General features: G+C 42.7%; 2 protein-coding genes across 4 annotated transcripts in view; both read left to right on the top strand.

Annotated features, from left to right (window-relative positions):
• Window positions 1-4,753, top strand: part of ACADL (acyl-CoA dehydrogenase long chain) — a 32,032-nt gene extending 27,279 nt beyond the window's left edge. Inside the window, exons 10-11 of the mRNA XM_084643028.1 lie at window positions 839-925; window positions 3,929-4,753. Coding sequence (XP_084499154.1) covers window positions 839-925; window positions 3,929-4,022 — 181 coding nt within the window. The 3' untranslated portion in view covers window positions 4,023-4,753. The remainder of the gene's footprint in view (window positions 1-838; window positions 926-3,928) is intronic.
• A 1,378-nt stretch (window positions 4,754-6,131) lies between these two features.
• Window positions 6,132-26,633, top strand: part of KANSL1L (KAT8 regulatory NSL complex subunit 1 like) — a 97,250-nt gene continuing 76,748 nt past the window's right edge. Inside the window, exons 1-2 of one of the 3 annotated variants that reach the window (XM_084643395.1) lie at window positions 6,132-6,226; window positions 15,594-16,729. In XM_084643395.1, the coding sequence (XP_084499521.1) occupies window positions 15,624-16,729 (1,106 nt within the window). In that variant the 5' untranslated portion in view covers window positions 6,132-6,226; window positions 15,594-15,623. Of the gene's footprint in view, window positions 6,227-7,286; window positions 7,377-15,278; window positions 15,480-15,593; window positions 16,730-26,633 lie in introns of those variants that run through there. The other 2 variants (XM_084643394.1, XM_084643393.1) reach the window with 2 other exon arrangements.

The following is a 26,633-nucleotide window of genomic DNA, read 5'->3' as shown; positions in this document are numbered from 1 at the left end:
TTCATCAAGACATCATTTTATGGTTAAATGTGGTGTAATATAATTCACGAGAAAATTTTGCAGTGGAGCATGCTTGAGGAGAGAGAATTTTATGTACTCTTTCCTATGAAAAGGAAATTGACTTGACTAATCATTTTTCATTTCTTTTTGCTATTATTGAAGTTACTTTTTTGCATTCTGCAAGCATGCAGTCTTTCAAAAAAGAAAATGCAGGAAACAAGTTATAAAGCCCATGCTGTCTAGGATAAAAATGTGTATCAAATTCTGGTTGGAAAGTCCACAAAAATTAACATTATAGAGACAGCTAAACGTAGGGAAGGGGGGAAAATACTTGGAGCATTTATTAGCCAGCATTTATATTAAAAAGTGCAATATAGTGATTCTTAGCATTTTAAAAAAAAAGGCATCACCAGATATTATTGGTGTACAGAGAGTATCCTAGTATGTTGCCAAAAGAAAAAGGCTGTGAACAAGAAACATTAGGAAGGATCTGACAGAGGAAGAACCCCCATTGGTTTTAAAAAAAAATCTGTTCGAAGATTGGCATATACAACATGAATAAGCTAAAGGTAAACAAACTTGTCTGTATTTGAAAGCCCTCCTTTGTGAAAGTTCTATAAGAGAGGCCAAATTCTTGAATGTTAAAGTTAAAACATTTGCCAGTTATTCTTCTTTCTGGTCCTCTTTTTAAAAGACCAAACTTCATCACGGTAATTCCTAACATTCTGGATATGGCTATTATATGTAAGAAAATTTGATAGTTAAATGTTTGTTTTACTTCTTTATAGATCTAGTAGCATAATGCTTCAAAACCAAACTTCTGTTCTTGCTGTTTTAGGGCTTCTGATCTCCAAAACAGCGTGGCTACTCAGTGTGTACAACTTCATGGAGGATGGGGGTACATGTGGGAGTATCCAGTTGCAAGGTGGGTGTAACATTTCAGTGCTGAATTATGAAAGATTAACAGCGTTGTAAAATGAGGCATTTTCTTCATATGTATTTGTAAACTGGGAGAAACTAATCACTACTAATACAAAGCAGTTTACCAATACATGTAAAGGAAATGCCTTTGTGTAGTTGGTTTTACTATTTCCCCTGTACAGTCAGTTAGGTAGCTTTTCCTCTTGTTTGTGTCTTCCTCACACCAAAAGGTGGAGAGAGTAATTTAAAGTCTCATAGCAAAACCCTCAAAAATGGCAGGACTTTAGGGCAGATGAATTGTCAGAAATTACTTCTAACTCAGTTTTTTTTTTAAACTGACCTGATTTCAAGTTGTCCCTTTAATAATATTTTATCCTGTTAATGCTGCTTTAAGGTAACTTTTTTCTCTTTATTATTGTGCATGAGCCTGTTCACATTTTGAAATGATTGTTCCATCCTTTGAGTAAATAGGACACTGAGTTCCATTATCGTATCGGCATATCTAGCAACCCCTATGCAGGTTTGTAGGGCCCCTGTTGTTAATGTACTGGTAGTAACTATCTCCCACAGCCCTGCAACATTTAAAAAGCCATACTTAGAGTCTTACATCTTCCTGGATACTAAATTTTAAAATTACTTTCTGGGGAGAGCTGTGGTTGTGATGCTGTGTTTAGTGCTTCATGGAGTGAAATCATCAAGGATTCTTATCCATTTCCCTATGCTGCTGCCCAGGCTATAGTATGCTCAGGAGCACAGCTCAGTCCCCAACCCACTGGGAGGGTAGGGAAAGGGGAACTGGATGGCTTGGATCAAGAGCCTTTCATTGTTGAGTTCAGCCACCAGTTCAAATGAAGCTGAAGTTAGAAGTGATTAAAAGCTACAGCCATCAGATGGATGTTCAGTGGTTTGTGTGAAATGAATTGATAGTTTCAGTTCATTTCCTAGTGGGCAAATATTCACCTCTCAGAAAGAACCCACTGCACAATTAGAAACCCTGTCAGCAAGGAATGGATTCAATGAGTATGGCACCTAAATTACTACCTTGGACCTAGAGATGTTCTTTTTCTTGGGGCACAGAGGCACACTAGTAAGTGTGGGCGAGCTTACAATTCGTATGTTGTACATGTGCTGTGTATAAATGAAGGGTTTCAGTCTTCAGAGCTGTTAATCAAGCACTAAATTAACTGAAAATGGGGAAGGGAGAAAATGATAAAAGAATTGGGAAAGGGTGAGCAAATACCAGCAGGTATTACTTCTAGACTATAAAAGACATTATTTTGAATTAAAAAAAGGAGGGGGACATAGAAAACAATAAAATAGAACTTTGCAAGGCAGCCTATGGAAGAGAAACACAAAAAACGAAAGGGGAAAAAAATGTTTAACCCCAAGTGCCCAGTTTGGGACAGTTCCCCAGAGATGTACAGGGTTTCAAATGTAAGCATGTTCTTACCCTGTGAGACTTGGCATAGGCAAGGGAGCGGGGGGAAGGGGGGCTTGGATAAGGGGCAGGGGATCCCAGGGGGCAGTCAGGGGATAGGGAGCGGGGGCAGTTGGATGGGTTGGAGGTAGGGCGGTCAGGGGACAGGGTTGGATAGGTGTGGGAGTTCTGGGGAGCCTGTCAGGGAGCAGGGGTGTGGATAGGGGGCGGGACAGTCGGGGACAGGGAGCGGGGGGGGGTGATTAGGGGTGGGGGGGTCCCAGGAGGGGGCAGTCAGGGGACAAGGAGAGCAGGGGGGTTGTATGGGTGGGGGGGTTCTGAGGGGGGCAGTCAGGGGGCAGGGGCCAAGCTGTTTCAGGAGGCACACCCTTCACTACCCGGCCATACAGTTTCAGAACCCCGATGTAGCCCTCAGGTCAAAAAGTTTGCCCACCCCTGTTTTACCCTATACTATACAGATTTCACGGGGGAGACTAGAATTTCTTTAATTGGGGGTCCTAACTCAAAAGGGAGTTGCAGGGGGATCACGGTATTGCCACTTCGACGCTGACTTCAGAGCTGGCGGCCGGAGAGTGGCGACTGCTGGCTAGGTGTCCAGCTCTGAAGGCAGCGCCCTACCAGCTGCAGCGCAGAAGCAAGGATGGTAAGACCCGTACCACGCCACCCTTACTTCTGCGCTGCTGCCTTCAGAGCTGGGTGGCTGCAGATTGGTGGCTGCTGACTGAGGGCCCAGCTCTGAAGGCAGCCGTGCTTCTGGCCAGCAGCCACTGCTCTCCGGCTGCTCAGCTCTGAAGGCAGCGCTGCCATCAGCAGCTGCACAGAAGTAAGGGTAGCAGTACAGCAACCCCCCTACAATAACCTTGCGAGAAAACACACACACACACACACACACTCTCCTTTTTGAGTCAGGACTCCTACAATTACAACACTGTGATATTTCAGATTTAAATAGCTGAAATCATGAAATTTACTATTCTTTTTTTTTTTTAAAATCCCATGACCGTGAAATTGACCAAAATGGACTGTGAATTTGGTAGGGCCCTACGTACAGGGTATCAGCAAGTATATTTAATTGTAATTTTTTATTTATTGGTGAAAGTTTCTAGAATTTTACTTGTTGCATTTTGAACACTTCTATTGAGTAAAATTCTAATTTTCCTATTTCAACTTAAGAAACTCTGCCAAACTCATACATGCTTCTGAGTCAATTGTTTTTTCTTCTCTTAAGCTTAGACTATAATCGCTTCACATGTTTTCACTTCTCTACCAGAATAGTGCTGACAAACTGCAACATGAGCATTAAAGCACAAGTTCCCTTATTTGGAATTTGATTAATCAAATGATCACAACCTGAGCAACCCAGGATAATAACTGAATTATGCTTTTTGTTTTCTCCTTAATAAAATATCCTGAAAGAGGGATCTGAGTTCTCACTGCAGACAGATCACACTTGAAGTATGCTGGATCTTTAAAGAGAGATTTTCCCATTTACTAAGAATTTGTTATATGGTTATTTTCAAGAAGTGTCTCTTTAACCACTCACTCTGCCACTACTTCTCACTTTTTCAGAGCTTTTGTGGATTCTCGTGTCCAACCAATCTACGGTGGAACCAATGAAATAATGAAAGAGCTCATTGCTAGAGACATTGTGATTGATAAGTAGGCACATGGCTATACTGGAGACTGCTTCCTGAATCCTATCACAATTAATACGGTATTAAATCAGGCACCAGAATGCAAGTAAAATTAGTAGTGTGCTTTGTTGAGGAAAAGGAACTGTTAAAAACTGTTGTACTGTAGTTAAACTACAATAACAAAATGTGGTCTCTAATATTTAATAATATTAATTTGTAATGCTGTCTTTCCTGGTGGAAAACACTAGGACTAATCAATCCTCTGAATGATTCAAAAAAGTTTGAGGCAAGAAGATCGTACGTATTGGTAGTGAAAAGTATGGTCACTTTGGAATGATACAATTAACTTGAAATCTTTGAAACATAATGTCATTATATTAAATCCCAGTCCTAACTGTTCAGAATTAAACACAATCAGATCGTCAAAGAAACCACTTTTTTCTTAAAGTAAACAACACCAAACCACAACTTTGGACTTACAGTGTTAAATGTAACTGTAGAACTTGGACCTGTCACTGACTCACTGCCACCCCTGTTTAATAATTTATCTGTTTGAGAATGTACTTGATTTTTCTCTTATAATTATCTGGCTTTTTGCATTGCATTCCTCTATGATGATAAATGAGTGAGTGACTTTCACTTTTGAGCTTTATAATGAATTACAAAAATGTAATAAGCTTTACAATGAAACTCAATGTGCCTTATTTCAATACGTACTTATTTTGTATAAATAAGCTTAATAAATTTAAAATGCAAAATATCAATGTTCTGAATTCTTTGAAAAAATCAGAAGTTAAATACTATAAAATAACTACTTGGAATTGCCCTAGTAAAATCCATATGTTGATATAGTTTGTAAGAAAGGACACACTTGAGTAGCACATCCTCTGATTGTTAATAATCTGTGTGAATACCTCTGTAAAAGGCCTATTGGCCAATTCTCAGTAAGTCTTCAATCATCAGTTGGAGGTTTAGTATTTAAATAGAGCATGCTACTAATACAAGCTTTTATAGCTTTTAAATATGTGCTTTGAATCAGCCGAATTACACAACTACAGAACTGTGGTTTTTTTGCTAAGCCACATGTGTAATTAGTGATTTGACTACTGTGCATTTACAAGTTTGTTATCTTTTAGAAATAAGCTGTGCTGACATTATGGTTTCTATAGTATGGCATATAAGTTTATGGTTTAAAGGGACATTGTCACAAGTGGTAAGCTTACTGGCAGTTTCAGCAACAGAAGCCAGGAACTGAATGGAGACTGATCAACCCACTTAACTTTAGAGGTGAACTTGTCATATTAGGATTGAAAAATGTTGGGGCAGTAAGAAAAGCTTATGGCTGCTTCTGTTGGTGCTAAAATTACTGTTTGGATGAACAGATTTCTGGCTCTAGGACTGTCCGTCACAACCATTAAATCAATTAAATTCTACAAATGCTAAATTCATTCAGAATTAAAGGTGATGGACCAAAAACTTGACCAAACAGATACACGTATACCTTATTATTTCCATCTTGTCACAGTGTGTATGTCCTTGCAATGCAGGTCTATTGAAAGTTGATAGGGCTGCATCAAGACATACCTAGGTGAATTTGGAAACATTAGCAATTGCATTTGCATGCACCGTACAATCCTTTGCACTAGTTTTAGTGCACTGCATCCAGGGAGATGCTATGGTAGCCCGTGCAAAAGATGCTGGGGTGCATGTTTGAGTCTCTGCTTGTCTCCCCCCCCCCCCCCGCCGGTTTTATTATTCCAGGAATGGAGAAACACAGCCAGAAGATTCTTGCAGGTGCTGATGGAGGATGGTAGCAATGAAGGGGGAAGAGATTCCAAGGGAACATGTAGCTACTGGGGGCAGGGGCCTATGTCCAGGCACGGCTACCTGGGCGCCCTCCACCTGGGTGCACGTGCTGGGGTTATCCCGGGGAGGCGGGTAGCTCCCCGGGCTCAGGGGCACAGCTAGGCACGGAATCCTGGAGCCCCCGCCCTGCCCAGACGTTCCACACGCCGCTGTCAGGCCACGCCCCCTCCCCAGTTTTGCATAGCCCCACCCACCCCGCCGCAGATTGGCCAGTTCTACCCCTCCGGCCGCGGCCCCGCCTCCGCCCGCCGCCTTTAGTTGGGAGCTGACTGTTAAACAGCGGCACAGATTGAGGAGAGCGCAGCCCGGGTGGGAGGCGGGCTGCGCCGCCGCTGTGGAGACGCCGAAGAGCGGAGCCACCGAGCAGGCGAGTGTGCGTTGGGCTGCGGGGACCTGAGCCGGGCACAGCCGCGGCGGCGACTCCCCAGCCGGCCTCTTGGCAGCGGCTCCCAGAGGCGGTTGGTTCCCGCGGCCCCCCTCCCCCCCCCCCGTCCTCGCGCCCCAGGGCCGGGCTCAGTGTTAAACTGCCAGAGGGGCGGGGCCAGGGCGGGCGAGGGGAGGCAGAGGCGGGGTTGGGGGGGCGGGGCCTAGTGGCAGGGGCGGGGCTTGGACGCTGTGGGGAGGCGGCGGGGCCTGGGCCGTGGGGGAGCTGGAATGTTGGAGCGTAGTGTAGCTGCCTCCGGGCCCCGCCCCTCCCGCGAGGGCCTGGCGGGGCGGGGCCTCTGGGTGGGGGGCTGTGCCTGTGCGGGGCCAATGAGAAGAGCCCGTGCGCGCTAGTGGGCGGGGCCGGCCGCTGTGCTCAGGCGGGTGGGGCCCGCCTGCCCTCGCTTCACCCCCCGCTGGGAGTCGTGGCCGGCCCCCGGCGGGGGCGTCAAACAGCCGGCGATGCGGGGGCCGGGCTCCGCTGTGGGGGCAGTGGGGCTCCGCTGGCTGGGGGCGGCCTGGAGCGGCTGCGTTGCAATAGGCGTAGGGAACGAGAAGGAAAGCCCAGCGCACAGCGGTGGTGGGGCGGGGGGATGCGCTGGGGAGGTCGGGGCGCGATGGAAGGGGGGGGGGGGTGGCTTGGCTTGGCTTTCTGCTCTGTACGTCGGCGGCGAACACGCTGCCACTGTTTGCCATTGTATCCCCCGGGAAACCCACTGCAGCCTGCCGGCAGAGCCAGCGTGGAGGCATACAGGCCCCTCCGCTGCGGAGGAAATTAGAAACCTGCCTCTCACGTTGGCTGGCGTTCTCCGCCCAAAAAACAAGACACATGCAGATGGATTCAGTTACGACGTTTGTTTTAAATGTAGCTTCTTGAAAACAGTGGTATCCCCATTTGGTCTATAAAACTCAAAATATGTTTTGGATTCGAAGGTGGCGTAATACAGAGAGAGTGGAAAAAGAGAGTCACTTGTTCTTTGCAGGATACTTTACCAAGAAAAGTTGTTTTTTTTGAAGAGGGGAGCTGAATCCCTAAATGCCTTGAAGGGCTAAATTTGCTCTTTCCACTTCTTCCTAAATGCTGGAATTTATAGGTGAGATAAAAATAAAACTGTTTAACATCAAAATTCCCATTTTCCGTTACAAAAATGCTCGTTAAAACTTGAACTCTGTCAGATATGGGATAGAGTTGGATACAATCAGATAAAAGAAAACTAATTTTAGACTAGGTGGGGCTGTAAATTAAAAATAACACAGTTTAGGAAATATACAGAGAAGGATGAGGTACGCCATCCTTAAAAGGGATAGATACTATACTGAAAAATCACAATTCTGTCTGAAAAATCTTATCTAGTATAGTTACAGATAACACCTAAGGTTAATTGAAATAAAGTAGAATTTTTTTTCTCTTTTTAATGTTTGCTTTGTGCATTTCTTATTTCATTGATTATACAGGAAAAACAATGAAACTGCCTATATACAGAGCCAGTTTCCTCTTTTAGTTTGTGTGGATCTTAGAAGAATGTGCACCCTCTAGTTTCTAGGGGGGTCTCTTTGCTGTTCTACTTTCCTCTGTGATTTGTCCCCTCCCCCCCATGAATATTGTTCTTTCCTTGGCTGTTTTACTGCAGTTTCTGCCTAGGCCTTGGATGAGGTATTAATACATTGCCCTTGTATAGGACGTTCCAGTCAAGGAGCTCAAAGTGATCTACAAGTATTAATTGTTATATAGCATAATAGATGTGCATGATACTTCAAGTCTCCCAACAGTACAATGAAGAAGGTAGGCATTGTTGCAGTGTATTGGTTTTCCAGTTGGGCAAATGGAAACACAAAAGTTTGGGTCACCATTTTCAAAAGTAGCCTTTGATTTTTTGGATGCCCATTTTGAGCCTAATTATCAGATTCCATTGCCTTGATCTGGAGGTGAGGATAATCAGCCTGTCTCAAAATCAGGCCCAGACTACCACAAGTTATGTACCCAGAATCACAGATCATTTTTGATGGGGTAATCTAAAACATTAGTGGGTGTGGAATGGGTTTAGGAGTGGGACTCAAGAATGCTTGCAGATGTCTTGTGTGACCTTGAGCAATTCATTTAATCTACCCTGTGGCTCAGTTCCTCATCTGTAAAACAGGAATGATGCTTCCCTATCTCAAAGGGTGTTTTAAGAGTAAAATCCATTAGTGAGTGCGAAGCACTCAGCTATACTACAGTGAGGAACATACTGTTACCTATGTAGGTATGTAACTTACCTGTGTTCATGGGTGGAGTCAGAAACAGTCCCTTGGTCTAATCATTAGATTCGGCCACTGATTAAAAGGTAACTATGTTTCATAATATTGACCAAAAAACTTCCATGAAACTTCTTGAACAATAAAGCTGGAAAATGCATAAGGTTACTGAGAGAGCAAGAACATAAACATAGAAGACTGATCTATTCACCCAGAAGGCTTGTTCATTCCATTGGTCTGCATTGGGAACTCCCATAAATGTTAATACAGTGGATCTCAAACTTTTTTACTGGTGACCCCTTTCACACAGCAAGCCTGTGAGTGTGACCCTCCCTAATAAACACACTTTTAAATATATTTAACACCTTTATAATTGCTGGAGGCAAGCGGGGTTTGGGGTGGAGGTTGACAGCTCCCCCATGTAATAACCTCGCGACTCCCTGAGGGGTCCCGACCCCCAGTTTGAGAAATCCTGTGTTAATAGAATTGCAAGTATAAAGTCTCAACATGTTAACAGGAGAATAAACACTAAGTTGGTCTTGTTTAAAAAACATTTTATGGAACCTCTTCAGAGACTGACTGATTCAGAGGGATATTTGAAATAATCACATACAGTTTCTTTATGGAGCTTGTAATGTACTTAGAAGTAATACAAATATTTATATTAGAGACATATGTACAACATGTTGAGAGCCCTGAGTGATCCATTTAATACAAAAAATCTCCTAATTTTAGCATGATAGATTCAAAACCCCAATTTTATTGGTTAGTCTCTAAGGTGCCACAAGTACTCCTTTTCTTTTTGCGAATACAGACTAACATGGCTGTTACTCTGAAACCTGTCAATTTTAGTAAATGTTCTGTTACAAATAAACAGATAAATATGAGGACACTAAATATTAGAACATCTGAACTAACTGATAGAGGGGAGATACACTTTGAAATATTGGAATAGCATATGCTCCTGGATTCAATATCATTGAGGAACAAGGGGAAAATATCTTCTCCATTCAGGGCTTTTAATGAGTTACGGATTTATCGTAAATGAGTAGTAATGAGTTCCAGTTGAAGTATGTCCTTTTTGATGTTTTGTGTAATTAAAACAGTGTAGGTGGTCTGTTGTAAATTGGCAGGTTTCAGAGTCGCAGACGTGTTAGTCTGTATCCGCAAAAAGAAAAGGAGGACTTGTGGCACAAGAGACTAAGGTGCCACAAGTCCTCCTTTTCTTTTTGTTGTAAATTGAGTCCCTTTGTGTTCAAAGAGAGACCACTGTAGGTGTATAATGTATACTCATTTCAAAGATGAGTAATTTATGATTTATAACTGCTGGAGCGTACATAATGCTTGAGTTCATAGCTCCCTCTGTACAGTACTGACTGCACAGTAAGAGCTGTTGAAACACAGAGACTCCCCACATTGCCCTCTTTTTCGGAGTTACTAATAGAACAAAATAGTGAAATATTTACATATTCATAGTAAGTAACCGTGCTGCTTCTGAACAATAAACAAAAGCTGCTGAGCAGGATTATACCTTCTTTTTAGGTCAGTGTAGAGTCCAAAGTGGTTAAGGGTGGACTTCTCTTTGCCCTTCGTAACTTTAACCAGGACGCTGTTGGGGCCAGCATCTCTTCAGTTATGGTTTCTACAAACCCCTACTCCTGCAAGGAGTCCCAGTGATTAAGTGGCTAGTGCGGGGGCAAACGTTTTGGCCCATGGGCCACATCTGTGTATGGAAATTGTATGGCGGGCAATGAGTGATCATGAAATTGGGGTCGGGGTCCAGGAGGGGGTGAGGGCTCTGGCTCTGGGGTGGGGCCAGAAATGAGGAGTTTAAGGTGTGGGAGGGGGCTCCAGGCTGCGGCATGGGGTTGGGGTGTGTGTGTGGGGGGGGGGGGGAGGGAGGGCTCCAGCTGCGGGTGCAGGCTCTGGGCTGGGGATGAGGGGTTCGGAGGGCAGGAGGGGGATTAGGGCTGAGGCAGGGGGTTGGGGCATGGAAGGGCTCAGGGGTGCAGGCTCCAGGTGGCACTTACCTCAAGCAGCTCCCAGAACCAGCAGCATGTTCCTCCTACGTGGAGGCGCGAGTATGTGCCTCTGCACGCTGCCCATCTGCAGATTGCCTCTCCTGCAGCTCCCTTTGGATAGCAGTTCCCGGCCAATCGGAGCTGTGGGGGTGGCGCTTGGGTCGGGGGCAGCACACAGAGCCCCCTGGTTGCCCTTAAATATAGGAGCTGGAACATGCTGTTGGTTCCAGGAGCCCCGGCATACATGCGCAGAGTGGCCCCCGACCCCACTCCCTGACTGGAGCACGGGAACGGGACAAGCCCCAGACCCTGCTCCCCAGCAGGAGCTCAAGGGCCAGATTAAATTCGCTGGTGGGTCAGATGTGGTCCGCGGGCTGTAGTTTGCCCACCCCTGAGCTAGTACATGAATTGTGATTTTTCAGGAACAGGTCTTAGAGACACTATCAACTTGAATTCTAGTCATTTCAAACATTGTATTAAATGTGGTTTTGGATATTACACCAGGCCCTAGCTCCTGTAAACTTTTGTTTATACAGTCTAATTTTCCTATTTTTTTTTTAAATGCCTTCTCATTTTTTAAAATGCTAACTCATGTAGAAGAAACAGTGTAAGTTTCTATACATTAAATCAGGGATGGGCAAACTGTTTGGCCCAAGAGCCATATCAGCATTGCAAAACTGTATGGAGGGCTGGGTAGGGAAGGCTGTGCCTCCCCAAACAGCCTGGCCCCCACCCCATATCTGCCTTCTCCCACTTCCCGCCCCCTGACTGCTCCCCTCAGAACCCTCGACACATCCAACCCCCCCTGCTCCTTGTCCCCTGACCACCCCCTCCCGGGACCCCTGCCCCTAACCTCCCCCCGGTACCCCAACCCCTATCCAACCTGCCCTGTTCCCCATCCCATGACTCCCGTCTCCAGAACCTCTGCCCATCAAACCTCCCCCTGTCCCCTGACTGCCACAACCCCTATGCACACCCCTGCCCCTAACCGCCCCCCGGGACCTCACCCCCTATCCAATCGCCCCCTGTCCCCTGACTGCCCCTGGGACACCCTGCCCCTTATGCAACCCTCCCCACCCCCCCGCTCCCTTACCATGCTGCTCAGAGCAGCAGGAGCTGCCAGTCACGCCGTCTGCGCTGCCTGGCAGGAGCGGCAGACCAGAGTGCTGGCGGTGCAGCGTGCTGCAGCTGTGGGGGAGGAGGAACAGCAGGGGAAGGGGCAGGGTCTAACCTCACTGGCCGGGAGCTCAGGGGCTGGGTGGGATGTGGCCTGCGGGCCATAGTGTGCCCACCTTTGCATTTAAAAACTGCTGATTCAAAAAGTAACTAAACTGAAAACAATATTTTTTTCCTTTAATCTCTGTTATAATAACTTGAAGTGTTACTTGTAAATAAGGTAGGTACAAAAGAGAAGAAAGGTTGTCAAGTTGATCGCGTCCCCTTAAGCAGTCTAGTTTGAGGCTAAAAATTTAGAATTTGATTTCAAAATGTGGGAAGAAGGGTAGGAGTGCACAGATGGGGTTTACAGGACTCTATTAGGAATAGAAATGTTCTTTCATTTTAAAAAAATCAGTTAAACATTTCTATTTAAAGGTTTTCCTGAAATTGAAGCTAAAGCCTCAGCACTATGTAAGTTCATGAGAATCAGAAAGTGAAAGTAGCTATAAACAAAAGTGAAACTGATCAGTCTATTTATGTTGCTTCTTCTGAGGGAAATACCCAAAGTAAACCAGTATCTTCCACATGTAAAAGTAAACAGATTTTAAAAGTTCTTTATTTTTAATAATCCAAGATGGGTAGTAGTAACCAACATGACATTTTACTTAAGTTTTGAATGCATCCCTTTAAACACATTTGAAAATAGAAAGCTAAGGAAGTCTCAAAGAGGGAGGTCAGGAATGGATTAGAAAAGGACAGGAATAAGGAAAAGATGCGGAAAGAAAATGAGAAAATAAGACAAAAGTGAGAGTGGAGTAGAAGATAAGTAGGATGTGGTGGGGTGCGGAGGAATTGAACAACAGTGACTGTTAGGGGGATTGGAGAATATTAGTGATCATTTAATTAGTTTTTAAAAATGTTGTTTTGTGTGTGTTTATAGTAGGTGCAAAGGTGTCGCTCATATGGAGCACTTACACTATGTGCAAAACTGAAATTCCTGGCTACGTCTTACTGTGTAATTAAGGCTTTAGTTTGGATAAACATAGAGTCACTTTAAACACTGGTTGCTCTACTGTGCATATACAGTACTTCTGTTTCTTTAAACAAAAATTTTCTCCTACTCCTTTCTTTTCACGTTTTTAAAATCAGATTCTCAGTGTCAAAAACCAACATTTAAGTGAAAGTTGAACTTCAAATAATTAAAAATAACTTATTTGCTAGTCTAGTAGAATTTTTATTGCTCTAGTTTGGAAACCTAAAGTATTAGACAATGGAAAAATATCTTCAGAAAGTATTACCTTTGACAAGAAAGCTCTTTCCAGTGTAAGATTTCAGCCTTTTCATAAACATCATATTGCACTACTTGCTTCTTTGTGGAAGCAAAGGGCTTGGTCATAGCAGTTTGCTTCCAATGAAGGTGGAGTGAAATTATTTTTACTACTTGATGCCAGAATGCAACAAAATACCCCAAACTTGTCAAAAGGAAAAATGGGCAGTTTTTGTGGAGCTCAGGACAGTTTTAATGAAGAATGTTTAGTCTTGTGGATGATGCTTTGTTTCAGCCCTATATCACTGACAAGGCTGTCTTTGTTTTCAGTGGATGTTATGGAGAGATACCAAATTCTCCATAGTTAAGGTTGGAAGTATACTGGTTTATAATTCTGACTCCACAAAAACAAAACAACCTGAATATTTTCTGCTGTGGCAGACAATCATGTGGAAGGGTTATTGGGCAAGGTGTTAATCAGCTTTGACAGTTTGAAAAATCAGGAGTTTTCTCCTTTGAAAAAGATTTTCTACCATTTTTAACCACATTGTAACTCAAGCAACTTGCTTCAGGAACTCCAGATCTGGTTTTTTGCATTGTCCCTCATCAGGAGTATTGCCTTCCGTTACTTTGGTCAAGCTTGATGGATTAGTTTGCGTTTTCAGTGTTTTTTCCCAAACCTATGGAAAATTTGGAATTGTATTTGTTGGAATTAGGGAGTTTGCAGCTCAGCTGGAAGGATGTGTTGTTTAAAGGTACATGATCAGTTTCAAACATCGCATTTCTGTGTGAAAATTTTGTACTATATTGTTCCAAATAGCACCTTAGAGTATATAGGTATATATGAAATTTGTCTTTGTTTTCAGTTTGTTTACTTTGTGCGTTTTGATTGCTCTTTGTGTGTAGTCATGTTTTCCTGATGTTTATATGGGTATTTCACAGCTGTGGAGGAAGATATTTTATTTAGAAAAGGAAGATGTAATTATAAAACTGCACAAATCGGCAGGTTGGATTCAGGGGCAGGTGTAGTAGCTGAAACTGCTTTAAACTTGCTGTATAAGCCTAGATTTCAAGTTGACCATATCCTTTTAAGAGATCCTCTGCTGAGAGCTCAAAGAAAGTCTAATGTGGGGACTCCCTTTGGGGTTTTAGTAAGCTTGTAAACTCTGTAGGAAGCCTGACTTCTGCCCCTGCTTTAATTTTTAGCACCTCCAGCTACATCTTTTCCACTTATCACAGTTATTTCACATGCCTGTCTGGGAAAAGGGAAAAAAACTAATCTCCCAAACCCCCAAATTAAAGGATATGTCTGACAAAAGCTTTGTTACGATGGACTTAATGTTGTAAAGACTAATTACTTTTAAGGATTTTAATGTGGTAGTTATAAAAGAAGAATGTTGAGAAATCAGACTTCAGCCCTTCATTTAAAATGTTGACAAGTCTGGAGAGTCTGCCTGGATTCTAATTCAGTGCATCTCCCTGGCAGCCCCTTGTTTGTATTTTTTAAAAACTTTCACAGTAAAGTTTATTACATTATTTTCATTAGAAATATTATAAAATAGAATATTCTGCCCAGCAGAAAAATAATGCCAGGGTTTAAAAACCCTGCATTTGTGCAAACAGTTTGTTTAAACATAAGAAGTCAAGTGTTCAGGTTCCATCACAAAATACAGTAAATTTCTACAAAAATAAATGTGGTCACTCCCAAATAGATTATAACAGGCATTCCGTTGAGCCCCAGCCAGGATTTATAGCCGCCCTCCTTAGGGGAGGGCAGTGATTGTACTGGACTAACAATAGCTGTAGACAACAGAATATCTCACTCTCCAAAGCTAAAGCTTGTATTTTAATATTTATGTATTTATTCCTATGTTGGTAGCACTAAGGGCCCTCTGAACAGGGTCTCAATATATGAGGCAGTGTACAGCCTCCCAGAGCTTACAATCTAAGTATAAGAAGAAAAACAACAGGTGGAGACAACAAATAGATGGGAGGGAGCACAAAGGAATGGTGAGATGATTATGTGGCCCTTCACACTTAAATTATGTGACAAGACCCAAGATTTGAGGAGAAATGAGCTAGGCAATGGCTGTGAGGGCCAATCAAACTGAAGACAGTAGAGGGAGGCTAGTGGAGAAGGCACCCCTCCAATGGAACTCTCTTAAGATAAGGGAATAAACAAGGAGCACTGACTTATAGTCACCTCTTCAACAAACCTATTGTTTCACATGGTTTTTTTTAAAACTTCCCTGCCACAGTCTTGTCTCAGCTTGCCCAAGACCTCAAGCTGACCATAGATTCTCTCCTACTAATCTGCACAACAGAGAAGCCCTGCTCCTGTGAACCTAAGGAGCTGGCCAGTTGGGAAGGTGCCTGCAGTGAAGAACTTCTGCTGGAAGGGGAAGCCTTTTATTGCATTAGAAACAAGCTCTGCCCGATACTGAAAAACTGATCTTGTTTGGCTTTTGAGGGAATCCAGTCAGGCCCTGTCGATCAGATGAATTTGCATTAGTTGGGTAGGTTTAAAATGATTTTAAAAGAATTAAAAAAAAAACATTACATGGAATGGTCTTTTATTTGTATATTGTAATTAAAAATTAGAGAATTTATATATCCCCTGTTATTTTCAGGTTTGCTGTAAACTACCTACAATAGCTATAATGACACCAGCCCTCAGAGAGGCAGCAACAAAAGGTCATGGTATCTACTTGTCACCTTCTTTGTCCTCTAGAGCTATGGAGTCTGATACAACTTTGTGCATGGAAAATTCCAGAGCAGTCGAAGAGACGATAAAGGAGGATTCCATCACACAGATTACTTGCTCAGTCCTGGGGTTTCCCACTACTGAGCCCAACCTCAGAAATGATATCTTCAATGTAAAACACTTTGGTTCTCCTCAGTCTTCCAGACATTATCAATCTGTTTTATTAATGAGCACAAATTCTCCATTAAACATAAAAAACAAAAACAGTAAGCAAAGGACTTCAGAAGAGCACAGCTGCTCCCAGATGAGAAATCTACTACACAATAGTGCTACCGCACAGGTCAGTCAGATTAATAATTCAGAACCTGAAGAGCAGGTCAGAGGGGAAACTTTATCGGAGACCATGACCCAGAGTTTGGCAGAAATGCAGAGACTGTTGGATTCAAATGTAACTGAATCCAATAATGTGGAAGAAATGCAGCTTCCAAACTGTAAATGGTATCGGAAGAATGGCTTTTCGGATAAGGGTCTACTAGTACATGCTGAAACCAAAAAAGGGAATTCATTGCATCAAGTTGTGCATGAGCCTTTGAAAGCAATTGTGAGCTGCACCCACACTAGTAAAGAAGAGGAATTGAATGCTCATTTACTTCAGTGTGTCAGTAAGCAACAAGTTGTGCTCAGTCGAGCCAAAAGAGCTCAGAAACGTTTACAGATACTCCTGGCAAAGCATGTTGTCAAACACTGTGATCACCAGCTGAAATGCTTTGTGAAACATCAGCTCCAAAGAATGAAAGTTTTTCATGATTCAACCAGTTTTTTGGATAGTAGCTCCCTTGGATGCACAGAAATTAGGGCAGAAAGCAGTATAACTAACTTGGACAATAATTCAAATAAAGACACACAGAATGGATTCGGCATTGAACCTGGTGAAATCTGGGGTTTTGCACACTCTGCTACAGGGCTGCTGACTCATGTGGAGAAAGATCTGGACTCTGATGCCACTTGCAGTAGCTCAGATGATGATTGTGATGAACAGACTGTCAGAAAAACTGTGGAAGCGTAAGTGTTAAACTATTGCTAGACTTTTTATGTGTTTATTTAACAGCGGTTACAAACCAAGAAATTGAAGGGCCTGGACCTGGTTGTAGCATGCAGAGAGCAACACTTTGCATTGCTGTGATATCTATTTATATGATAGGCACAGTATTGACAAGAGTGGTAATTAAGGACTGCACCAGAGTAACTTTAATGAATTCAGTACTGTAAATGAGAGCAAATTTTGGCATATGTTTTGTAAAATCTAGATATTGAATTTTACTGTTTTGAATTAATCAGTGTTGAGTAGAGTGGATTTTTCAAGCCTTTACTCAGACTTATCAGTGTGAGTGAGAAATTCTCTGGTCTGGTCTGGAGTCAAGACATCCACTTTCTGGAGAATGTTAAGTTTTGGGGAAAAAAATCTTGTTTTTATGATTTCATCAATTCAGTCAGAAAATATCTTCGTAAAGTTGTCTTCCTGAGCCTCTGTACAGATAGCAGTAGCGCTTCGCTTCTTACTGATACCTTTCCCCTGGGGGGAAGGAGGCAGAGCTCAATTAACAACACTGATAACTTTCACTACAGTTAGCTGACATGAATCCGTTTCATGCCGCTCTGCCTTTGGAAATCTGTGAATAGACAGATGCCACAAGTACTCCTTTTCTTTTTGTGACTAGACAGAGGCAGGTATTAAAACTATTCTCGGAGAGGAGAAATGGAGGCTGGGTTTAAGATAGCATAGACATTTTGCCACCTTGCAGCATCCAGAGTTATGTCTACATAGCAGCTGGAAGTGTGATTCCCAGCACGGGTAGACATACATGCATTAACTTTGCTCCAACTAGCACCTAAAAGTATCCGTGTTGCTCTCTGTGCTGCTATAACCACGCTATTTGTAGGCACTAGCATGGTCTAGGGATAGCAACTAGGAATCCCATCACCCTCCCCATTCCAGCACCTGAGGTTTGGACTGGGCTTTTCATAGGGGGTTGTCCTCCGATTTGTTGGTGGGGTCTCCAGTCCTTCGTAATGGTCTCTGATTAGGAAATTGGTTTACTGATTAGTAAGTGCCCGATAACTCTTATTTCTAAGTCCTAAAGTTAATGTATATTAAAATATTTGTCTCTTGTTCTGACCTTTGAAAACCACAACATTCAGTAAAAACCAGGAAAGTTTCATCTTAAATTGGACTGGATCTCAGTACTTGTTGAAAAGGGCTCTCTGTCCTTTATTATATATTTATTAGCTCCAGTTATGAAAGCCTTAAAAATAGTACAGTAGTACAGAATAGTGTCTAATATGATATCATGTTACTGTTGCCTTCTGTGAAACTATTTGAGTCTGGAAAGGTGATGGGAGAGAAAAATATACAAAGTGTATTTGAATTTGTTTCTGTCCGTTGTGAAAATGGTACGTGCTGTATTAAATACCAAACCAAAATGTAATGAATTGCCAACTAACTTTTCTGTTTGAACACTCTGATCTTTAATATGATTATATTTTATGCTCTCTCTGAATTGTTTTAAATGGAAAAAATAACATCATTAACTCCTCCCAGTGGAGAAGAATCAACAAGCATGTTCTTAGCTGATCTTTTTGAACTTCTGAATAATAGTGCTGCTCTGAGATTCTTATTTCATGATTATTTCACGTGAATTGAATAGGGAAAACTGATGGCAAATTTACTTTCTGATTTCAAAGGGAAGGGAATAATCTAGGATTTGGAGTGAGAGTCTGCTTGGTGTTTTTTTTGTTTTTTACTTGCAAAGAATGGGCCAGCTCTTAATCCTGACAGTCCTTCATCTTCCTTATTTCCTCTTTTCTGTCTTCACTTTGTTCTGCATTCACAGCTACGTGTCAGGCTTGTTTTCAGTGCGGTGTTGGCTCCGATTAACTTCTCTTGAGTTAGCTTAGCTCCAGTAAGAGCAGCACCCACTGCAAAATAACATTGAAGCAGCACAGAGTGATTGTATTAGCAGCACAGAGTAGTTTAGCCCCACTTGATTACTAGCTCTAGCATCAGCAGCATTCAAGATTCAACCCACATCCTGATGAGCCAGCTAGAGTTTAATAATAATGTCTCTCTCTTTTATGTAGCACTTTTCCTCTGTAGATCTCAAAACACTTCACAATCTCTAATGTATTTATCCTCACAATTTCCCGGTGAAGTAGGCAAGTGCTATAATCCACATTTTACAGGTGGGGGAACTGAGGGGCAGGTAGTCTAAGTGATTTGCACTGGGTCACACCGGAAGTCCGTGGCAAAGCAAGGAATTGAATACTCCTGGGGGAATTCTGTGCCAAATTAAAAATTATTCAAACAATATTTTAAAATTCTGCGTATTTTATTTGTCAAAATAACACAATATAATCACACAATTTCAATTATTTTGGTAATTTATTTCAAAATACCTATCAGCAAGTATGTCTGTAATAATACAGACAATAAAAAAAGATTCAGGAAATGTTTTTTGCCAAATAGATTCCTTCTTAGGCCTATTAATACAGAACTCTGAGTAATTATTCATTTAAACTATAGTACAGAACCATATTTCCTGCGCCACTTATAGAAGCTGTGCAGAGGCTTGGGGGAGTCATCAGAGGAGCTCAGGGAGAGGGAAGTAATTGCTGGGAAGAAACATGGGTATGAACTTGATGGGTTGTTGGCTGACCCCTGGCCCCTCCCATTCAGTCAGGCACATCTGCTCCTATCCCTGTGTGTCCCTGCACCCCCATGTGTCCTTGCACCCGTGTCCACATGTGTCCCTCCACCCTACTCGGACACTCACTCCCCCTACCCGCATGTGGCCCTGCACCCCCTCAGCCAGCCCCCCTTCCTTCAGCTCCATGTGTCCCTGCCTCAGTCTGTCCTCCACCACCTGCCCTTATAAATCCCTGTCTGACCCCCATATCCCTTGTCTCCTGACCTGGCCCGACAGGTGTGGTGAAGAAGGCAGGTTCTTTCTCTTCCCTATCATAGTTGGGATTGGCCAGGAGTGGCTGCTGTGTTCTAGCACCACATGTATTCTGAGGGGGTATGAGAATGTGCACATTTTTCCCACAGCAGTGAATAACTAACAATGCTGATTCCTCCAGACATATCAGGTCCTCATATGGCGCTATGCATCTAGATGGTGCTGTGCTTTTTGATGGATTTCTGTTAAGCTTGCATAGCATTATACAAAGTTGTTGCCATCTGTACGTTAATCTGTTTGTTATGACATGATGTGCACATTTAATTGTAAGCATTGACCACAATTTTGCTCTTATTACAATGGATAGTTGGCTCTGTTTGAATCAATGCCTTACTTTTTTAATATTTAGTGAAAGTTGCATGTTGACTTTTCTTTTTATCGGTATATGTACTTGTGTGGCAGGGGAGGGGTGGCGTAAACTACTACAGGCACAAAGAAGGGGTGTGTGATCAAATAAGATTGAGGAACCGCTTGTGACAGGTTCCCCCCGGGGTGCCTCCTGGAACTGGGGTACCATTGAGCCCCCTGACCCACTGGCCTGGGCTCCCTTTTACATTGTGCTGCTGTGACAAGCTGCCAAGCCCTCTCCAGGCTCCAGCCTGTACTTTCACCAGCACACATACAGGAAGGGACACACCCAGCTGCCGTTACATGCAGATGCTCTGACCAGTCCCTGCATGGGAAGGCTCCAGCTAGGGCACCTCCCAGTTCCTGAGGCACTGGAGTATAAACTCAAAATTATGCCGTTTTACACTGCACAAGGAACTGTACCGCATAAGCTCATAAAATTCGTCCTCTCCCTCAATGTGGAGAGGAATATGTAACAGCTTTCTGCCCCGAGTTATGATTCCCATGCACTGGTTTTAGATAAAGCAAAAATAAGTTTATTAACTACAAAGGATAGATTTTAAGTGATTATAAGGGATAGCACACAGATCAAAGTAGATTACCTAGCAAATAAACAAACGCAAACTAAACTTAATATGCTACATAGATAGGGTGAGAATCTGCTATTCATATCCAGAGTGATGATACAAACAGGCTGCAGATTCTTAAGGGGAAAGCTACACTTGCTTACAGCTTGGAATCCCCAGGTGTTCCATTCACAGGCTAAAAATCCCTTTTAGCCTGGGTCCAGCACTTCCCCCAGTTCAGACTGTGTTTCCAAAAGTCTCTTTGGGTGGGGAGTCAGTGAAGAACCACAATGATGTTACTCCCCTGCCTTATGTAGCTTTTGCAAATGGCAGGACCCCTTTGTTTCAAAGCTTGGTTCCCATGCCAGTCCATGGAAAAATACGAACATCCCAAGATGAAGTCCAGGTGACCTGGTCACATGTCCCTGTAGTGTCACAGCAGCCATTACTCGGAGGCTGTCTGTAGCATCCTTCCAAAGGCTCCCCAGGTGGGAGATAAGCTTCTACTAAAGGCCTATTGTTCTTTCTAATGCTTCATTAACTTGAATGGGCCATTCCCAGCCAGCCATCTACATTGAGAGCCTTTTGCCTATTGGGCATTGCTCAGGAATAGCTACATGTGAAATAAATATGTAGTCAATATTCATAACTTTGGATACAAAAATGATACATGCATACAAATAGGATAATCATATTCATCAAATCATAACCTTTCCAATGACATCTCACATGACTTATCATGCATAAAATATATCATAACTTTTATAATCCTATCATATAATATCACTGTGAAGAATATGGGTGCAGTGTCACACTGCTGTCCTAGATGGATTTATGTTGCTCTGTATTTGGTATTTATTAGCTCTCTAGGAACTGGCTCTTACAGCTTTCCCTGAGTAATGTGACTGCTGTGTATGAGAAAAGCACTGGTTTCCTTACTTGTAATTTTTATTCCTCATAATAGAGGGGCTCCATTGATCTGGAAAGATTTTACCTGTATGTTAAGGTTCTTGATAAAACTAAGTTTGTAGCTGCTGTGCAGCTTAAGTCTATCAATTCTGTAATCTACAATAGTGGGGTTGTTTTCTGCCAGTAAATGTTGCTTCAACTTCGGTAGTCCTCTACTGAGGTCATAGTGTGGTGTTTCAGCAGAGCAAGTCTGAAGTCTGGGGAGGACATAATGGCAAAGAAAGCTTAGCCTGTCTCCACTGTAGTGGAATTAGCATATCTAACTTGTGAGCAATGTCCATACCAGTCAGGGGCCTCACTATGAACATCAAAAAATTACATGAGGAAAATGGGGGAATTTTTGCTTTCACCTCCTCTCTCTCAAGCTGATGTGAAAAGATAAACATTTGTGGATTGTATAGCAAGTTTTCCTGACACCAGAACAATAATCTGTCTCATCAACGGAGCCAGACTTTGGTTTCAGCTCCAGGTTCTTCATGATGATAAAAAGAACTGGAATTACTTCTGTGATTCTGGATCTATCCATCCTCAACCTCTCTGAGTATAAAGCTCATTTCAGAATGGCAACTTCAACTCTTGCGATCCAAGAAATAGTTCCCAAAAACTTCTTATGCTCCATAGATTTCAAGAAAGATTGGAACATGATGATGATCTATCTATGCCACCAATAGTTCCTAAGCTTTGTAATTGTAAATGACCAGCATCAGTCCCAGGCAATATCCTTTGGCCCGTTTCCTCTCCTCATGTGTTCACATAGGTGCTTGTTGTGCTAGTTGCCATCCTGAGACTACCAGTACCTGGATGATCTTTTGGTGAAGACACCATTGTATGAGGTGACAGCTCACCAGATTTACCATTCCAGAAACTGGATGTGAATTCTTAGAAACCATACAAAGAGCTTCCTTATCCCATTTCTGAAGCTCTGTTCAAAACCAATTTGGGACGTGTGGTATTGCCCAGATGTCAAATTTCTAAACTCTTATCAAGAAATTCCCCAACATCCTGCTTACATCAACTCACCAATGCTTTCAGCTGATTGACATGATCATAGCTTTTGAGGAAACAGGCTCCTAGACACTGCTCCAACTCTGCTTGCTTCAGAATTTCATATAATGCACTGGACCTATGCCAGAAACAGTATATAGGCATCCATCTGGCTGTTAGATCAGTTTAGTAGTAGCAATTACTCATGCCATGTCTACACTACAGTTTATGTTGATAAAACTTATGTCACTCAGGGGTGTGAAAAAAATGGCATAAGTGGTAGTGTGCACAGTGCTATGTTGGTGGGAGGAGCTACTGCTGCTCATTGGGGGTGGTTTAATTATGTTGACAGGAGAGCTCTCCCATCGACATAGAGTGGCTGCCCGAGATCTTATAGCAATGCAGCTGCATCGGGACAGCTGTGCGGCTGTGAGTTCTCTAATGTGGACATAGCCTTAATCTTTTGAAAGGGCAAACCTTTGGCAGATGTACGAGCCATCTGCTTAATAGCTAATGCAGCCTGTCAGGAACGGGAGCTCAAATGAGACTTTGTGTTTCATGGTAAGTGGTCTCCTTAAGAATCTCCAGCTAATCATCAACCACCTGACATTATAAACAGTAATTGACTTCCTTCTCAAATCCAGAAAAGATTTAATCAGCTGAGTTTACAGAGGCATTTGGAGGAATTGGTGTTCCTTTTACATGAGGAGGAAGATGTAATCCCCAGATTGTCCAAAAAGAGATTCTGGATTCCTCACAAAATGGTTTTCAAAAAAGTCTGGGCTCAAGTTTCTCAGCAGTGCAAGTCTTTGCTGTGTGTGCCATGTATCCTTTCTCACCAGTTGTAGCCTGGTGCTTCGTTCACATGCAGTGGTGAGCTGGAACTGGTTCGCACTAACTGGTTGTTAAATTTTGAAGCAGTTTTACAACTGGTTGTTAAAAATTGTTATGGCTCCCCTGGCGTCTCCCCTGCCTTCCCCCCTTTCGCAGAGCCTCAGCGTGCCGCGCCGCCAATGCTCTGGACCACTCCTGGGCAGCTCTGCAGCTCCTGCCGCTTTGAGCGGTGTGGTAAAGGGGTGAGTCTGCGAGCTCCAGCGGGCTGCGTGGCATCCGTACACGCTGCCCTGAGCAGCATGGTGCTGGGGCTGGGAGGAGGGGTTGGATACGGGGCAGGGAGTGGTTGGAGGAGGCGGAGGTTCTGGGGGGGTGGTCAGGGGTCGGGAAACGGGGCGGGGGGGGTTGGGTAGGTGTGGGAGTTCCAGGGGTCTGTCAGGGTGGTGGTGGATGGGGTCGGGGCAGCCACGGGATAGGGAGCGGGGTAAGTTGGGTAGGGGTAGGGTCTTGGGGGCAGTTAGGGTGGGGGGTCTGGGGAAGGGGTGGTCAGGGGACAAGGAGCAGCGGGGGGTTGATGGGTTGTGGGTTCTGAGGGGCGCAGTTGGGTTTCAGGAAGTGGGTGGGGGTCGGATAAGAGGTGGGGACAGGCTGTTTTGGGAGGCACAGCCCCCGATACAATTTTGCAATCCTGATGTGGCCCTCGGGCCAGAAAATTGGCCCACCCCGTTCTAGTTTATTATTTTATTAAAAGGGGTTGCACTTGCCTTGCTCGTTATGTTGATATGCGTTTAGTAAAGCAATACTTTGTTTCTATTGTAATAAACATGTAAAAATGTTTTTTATTTTTTTTTTTGTTAAGTATGACTCCCAATGAGTCAATGCATTGCCACTTCTTATGGAGAAAGGTACAAAAAATAAATACTGTGACACATCCCTTAAATCAGAACTTCTTATAGGGAACCGGTTGTTAAGATTTTGGCAGCTCATCACTGTTCACATGTCTCGTGTGATTGTGATGTGGTTAGGAGGATAATTTTCTCGTTGCATAGAAATATACTACAGAGGAAGTCTGGTGCTGGAGTGGTGTTACGAGGGAAACTAGAAGGAGGTGCAAAGCATCAAAATTCTCTCTTTAGGTGGATTAAATCTGTGACCTTCCAAGGTTACAAGATACTTAACTGAGATTCTCTGAAAGGTGAGGTTTCAGAGTAGCAGCTGTGTTAGTCTGTATTCTCAAAAAGAAAATGCATCCGATGAAGTGAGCTGTTGCTCACGAAAGCTTATGCTCAAATAAATTGGTTAGTCTCTAAGGTGCCACAAGTCCTCCTTTTCTTTTTCTGAAAGGATAGCGGCTTATTCCACTAGTGGTACATCTACTTATTGATGGAGAGGCACAAAGCCTTTTCTGATGAAATTTGCTGGGCAGCTACATGAGTGTGTCTATATGCTCGTTCAAGTAACACTACAAAATTCATGTGCTTTCTTTTGTTCGATGCTTCTTTCAGACATAGGGCTAGTCTACACTGGCAATGCTAAAGTGCTGCTGCGGCAGCGCTTTAATGTGCCTTGTGTGGTTGTGGTGAAAAAAACACACCTCAATGAGGGGTGTAGCTCCCAGCGCTGGGAGCCCGGCTGGGGCACTGTCTATACTGGTGCTTTACAGTGCTGAAACTTGTGTCTTTTCACACCCCTGAGTGAGAAAGTTGCAGCGCAGTAAATTGCCAGTGTAGACAAGCTCTTACAGTCCTTCAACACCTTTCAGTGCTCTTACATAATTCTCCGCTCCCAGACATGGGCTCTTTGTGAGGTGGGACATTTCTCTTTTCCCCTCTAATGGAAGATATTCTTTACACCTTGCTACTTCCCAGCAATTCCAAGCCTGACTAAGAAGCAGATTTACTGTAATTTTGTCTTCTCTGGATGGGAATCTGCTGCTTTGTCAGGACATACCTTGGTTTATTGCATCTGGCAACTCTTGGGTAATCTGAATGTATGGAGACAGTAATTGATCTTTCTCTTTTGAGTTCTCTGGTTAGAGAGAGAAGAGATGGTAACTCTGCTTTTAAAATATTCCCCACCGAATGTCTCCAGATCCACCTGATGTCTCCAGATTTAATCTAAGTGTTTTTGTTAGCCTTGTCGTGGTTTGTTGAGCAACATCAATTGCAACATCAATATCACCAGGCACACTGCTTTAGGGTCTGGGATGATGGGAATATTTTGCCTGCTTTTGAATCTTGGAAAAGGTAGAAAAAGTCAATTTTTGCAGTTTTTTTTTTTAATAGGATCAAGGCCTAATTTTTGCAAAATGCAGTAATATACCACACATCTGTGACGAGAATTGGGCTTTATTGCAAAAAGTCTGCTAGGACTGAATGCTGCTCTTATTTTTATTTGTTGGCAATTTTTCTTTTATCTTAAGGGCAAAAATCAACTGTGGTTTTCCGTGTTCAGCATTTAATTCATCTTTCCTATACAAGTCCTTTGCATAAAAAAAAACCAAGATATGTTTATTCTTGAGTACTCAAATCAATATATATTCATAACTGCTGACATGTTGATTTTTAAAATGTTTATAAATTTATAAAGTCTATTCTCTCTCTTTTACTGGCTGCCCCTCCCTGAGTATAGGAGGAGAATTATCTTTAGCACAGAGGAAGAGAAAAGCCAGACTTCTATAGGCTTATATTCTACTTTACTATTTGGAATACATTATTCCAGAATATAGTCAACTTTAATTGGTTTGTTTTCTGTAAGACAAGCATAAAAACTCTTTAAGGTTTTACACATGTTCATTTTCACTTTGGCAGTTGACCTTTTGCAATAATAACTTGTGCTTTGAGCAAGACTAATGTCTTGTCTTATATGAAAACAGGGTGTTTGCTAGTAAAGATACTGATTCCTAACCTATAATTATATTAATATTTTCACAGCTGCTGGAAGCAGACTGAAAGATTTTAATGTAAGGCAGAAGGTTTGACATGTTGTGGCATGCAAGGATCTCAAACCAAGAATGTCAAAGCCTGTTAGATACATTTTTGAATGCACAATAAATAAAAACTTGGCATTACTGTTATGAAAGTGATGAATTAATATATAATCAGTTAACATAGTGTGGCAGAACAGAAAATGTAATAATTGCGCATGTGGGAATATATGATAACCTCACAAATCTAATTAAATGGAACATTGAAAACACTTTTATTCCTGAAGTAAATTGCTGATTTATCATTGGCTTTGTATTTTACT

The sequence above is a fragment of the Lepidochelys olivacea genome (genome assembly GCF_965140295.1).
Source record: "Lepidochelys olivacea isolate rLepOli2 genome assembly, chromosome: 11".
NCBI lineage: Eukaryota > Metazoa > Chordata > Testudines > Cheloniidae > Lepidochelys > Lepidochelys olivacea.
This window is presented reverse-complemented; position numbering and strand designations above follow the sequence as displayed.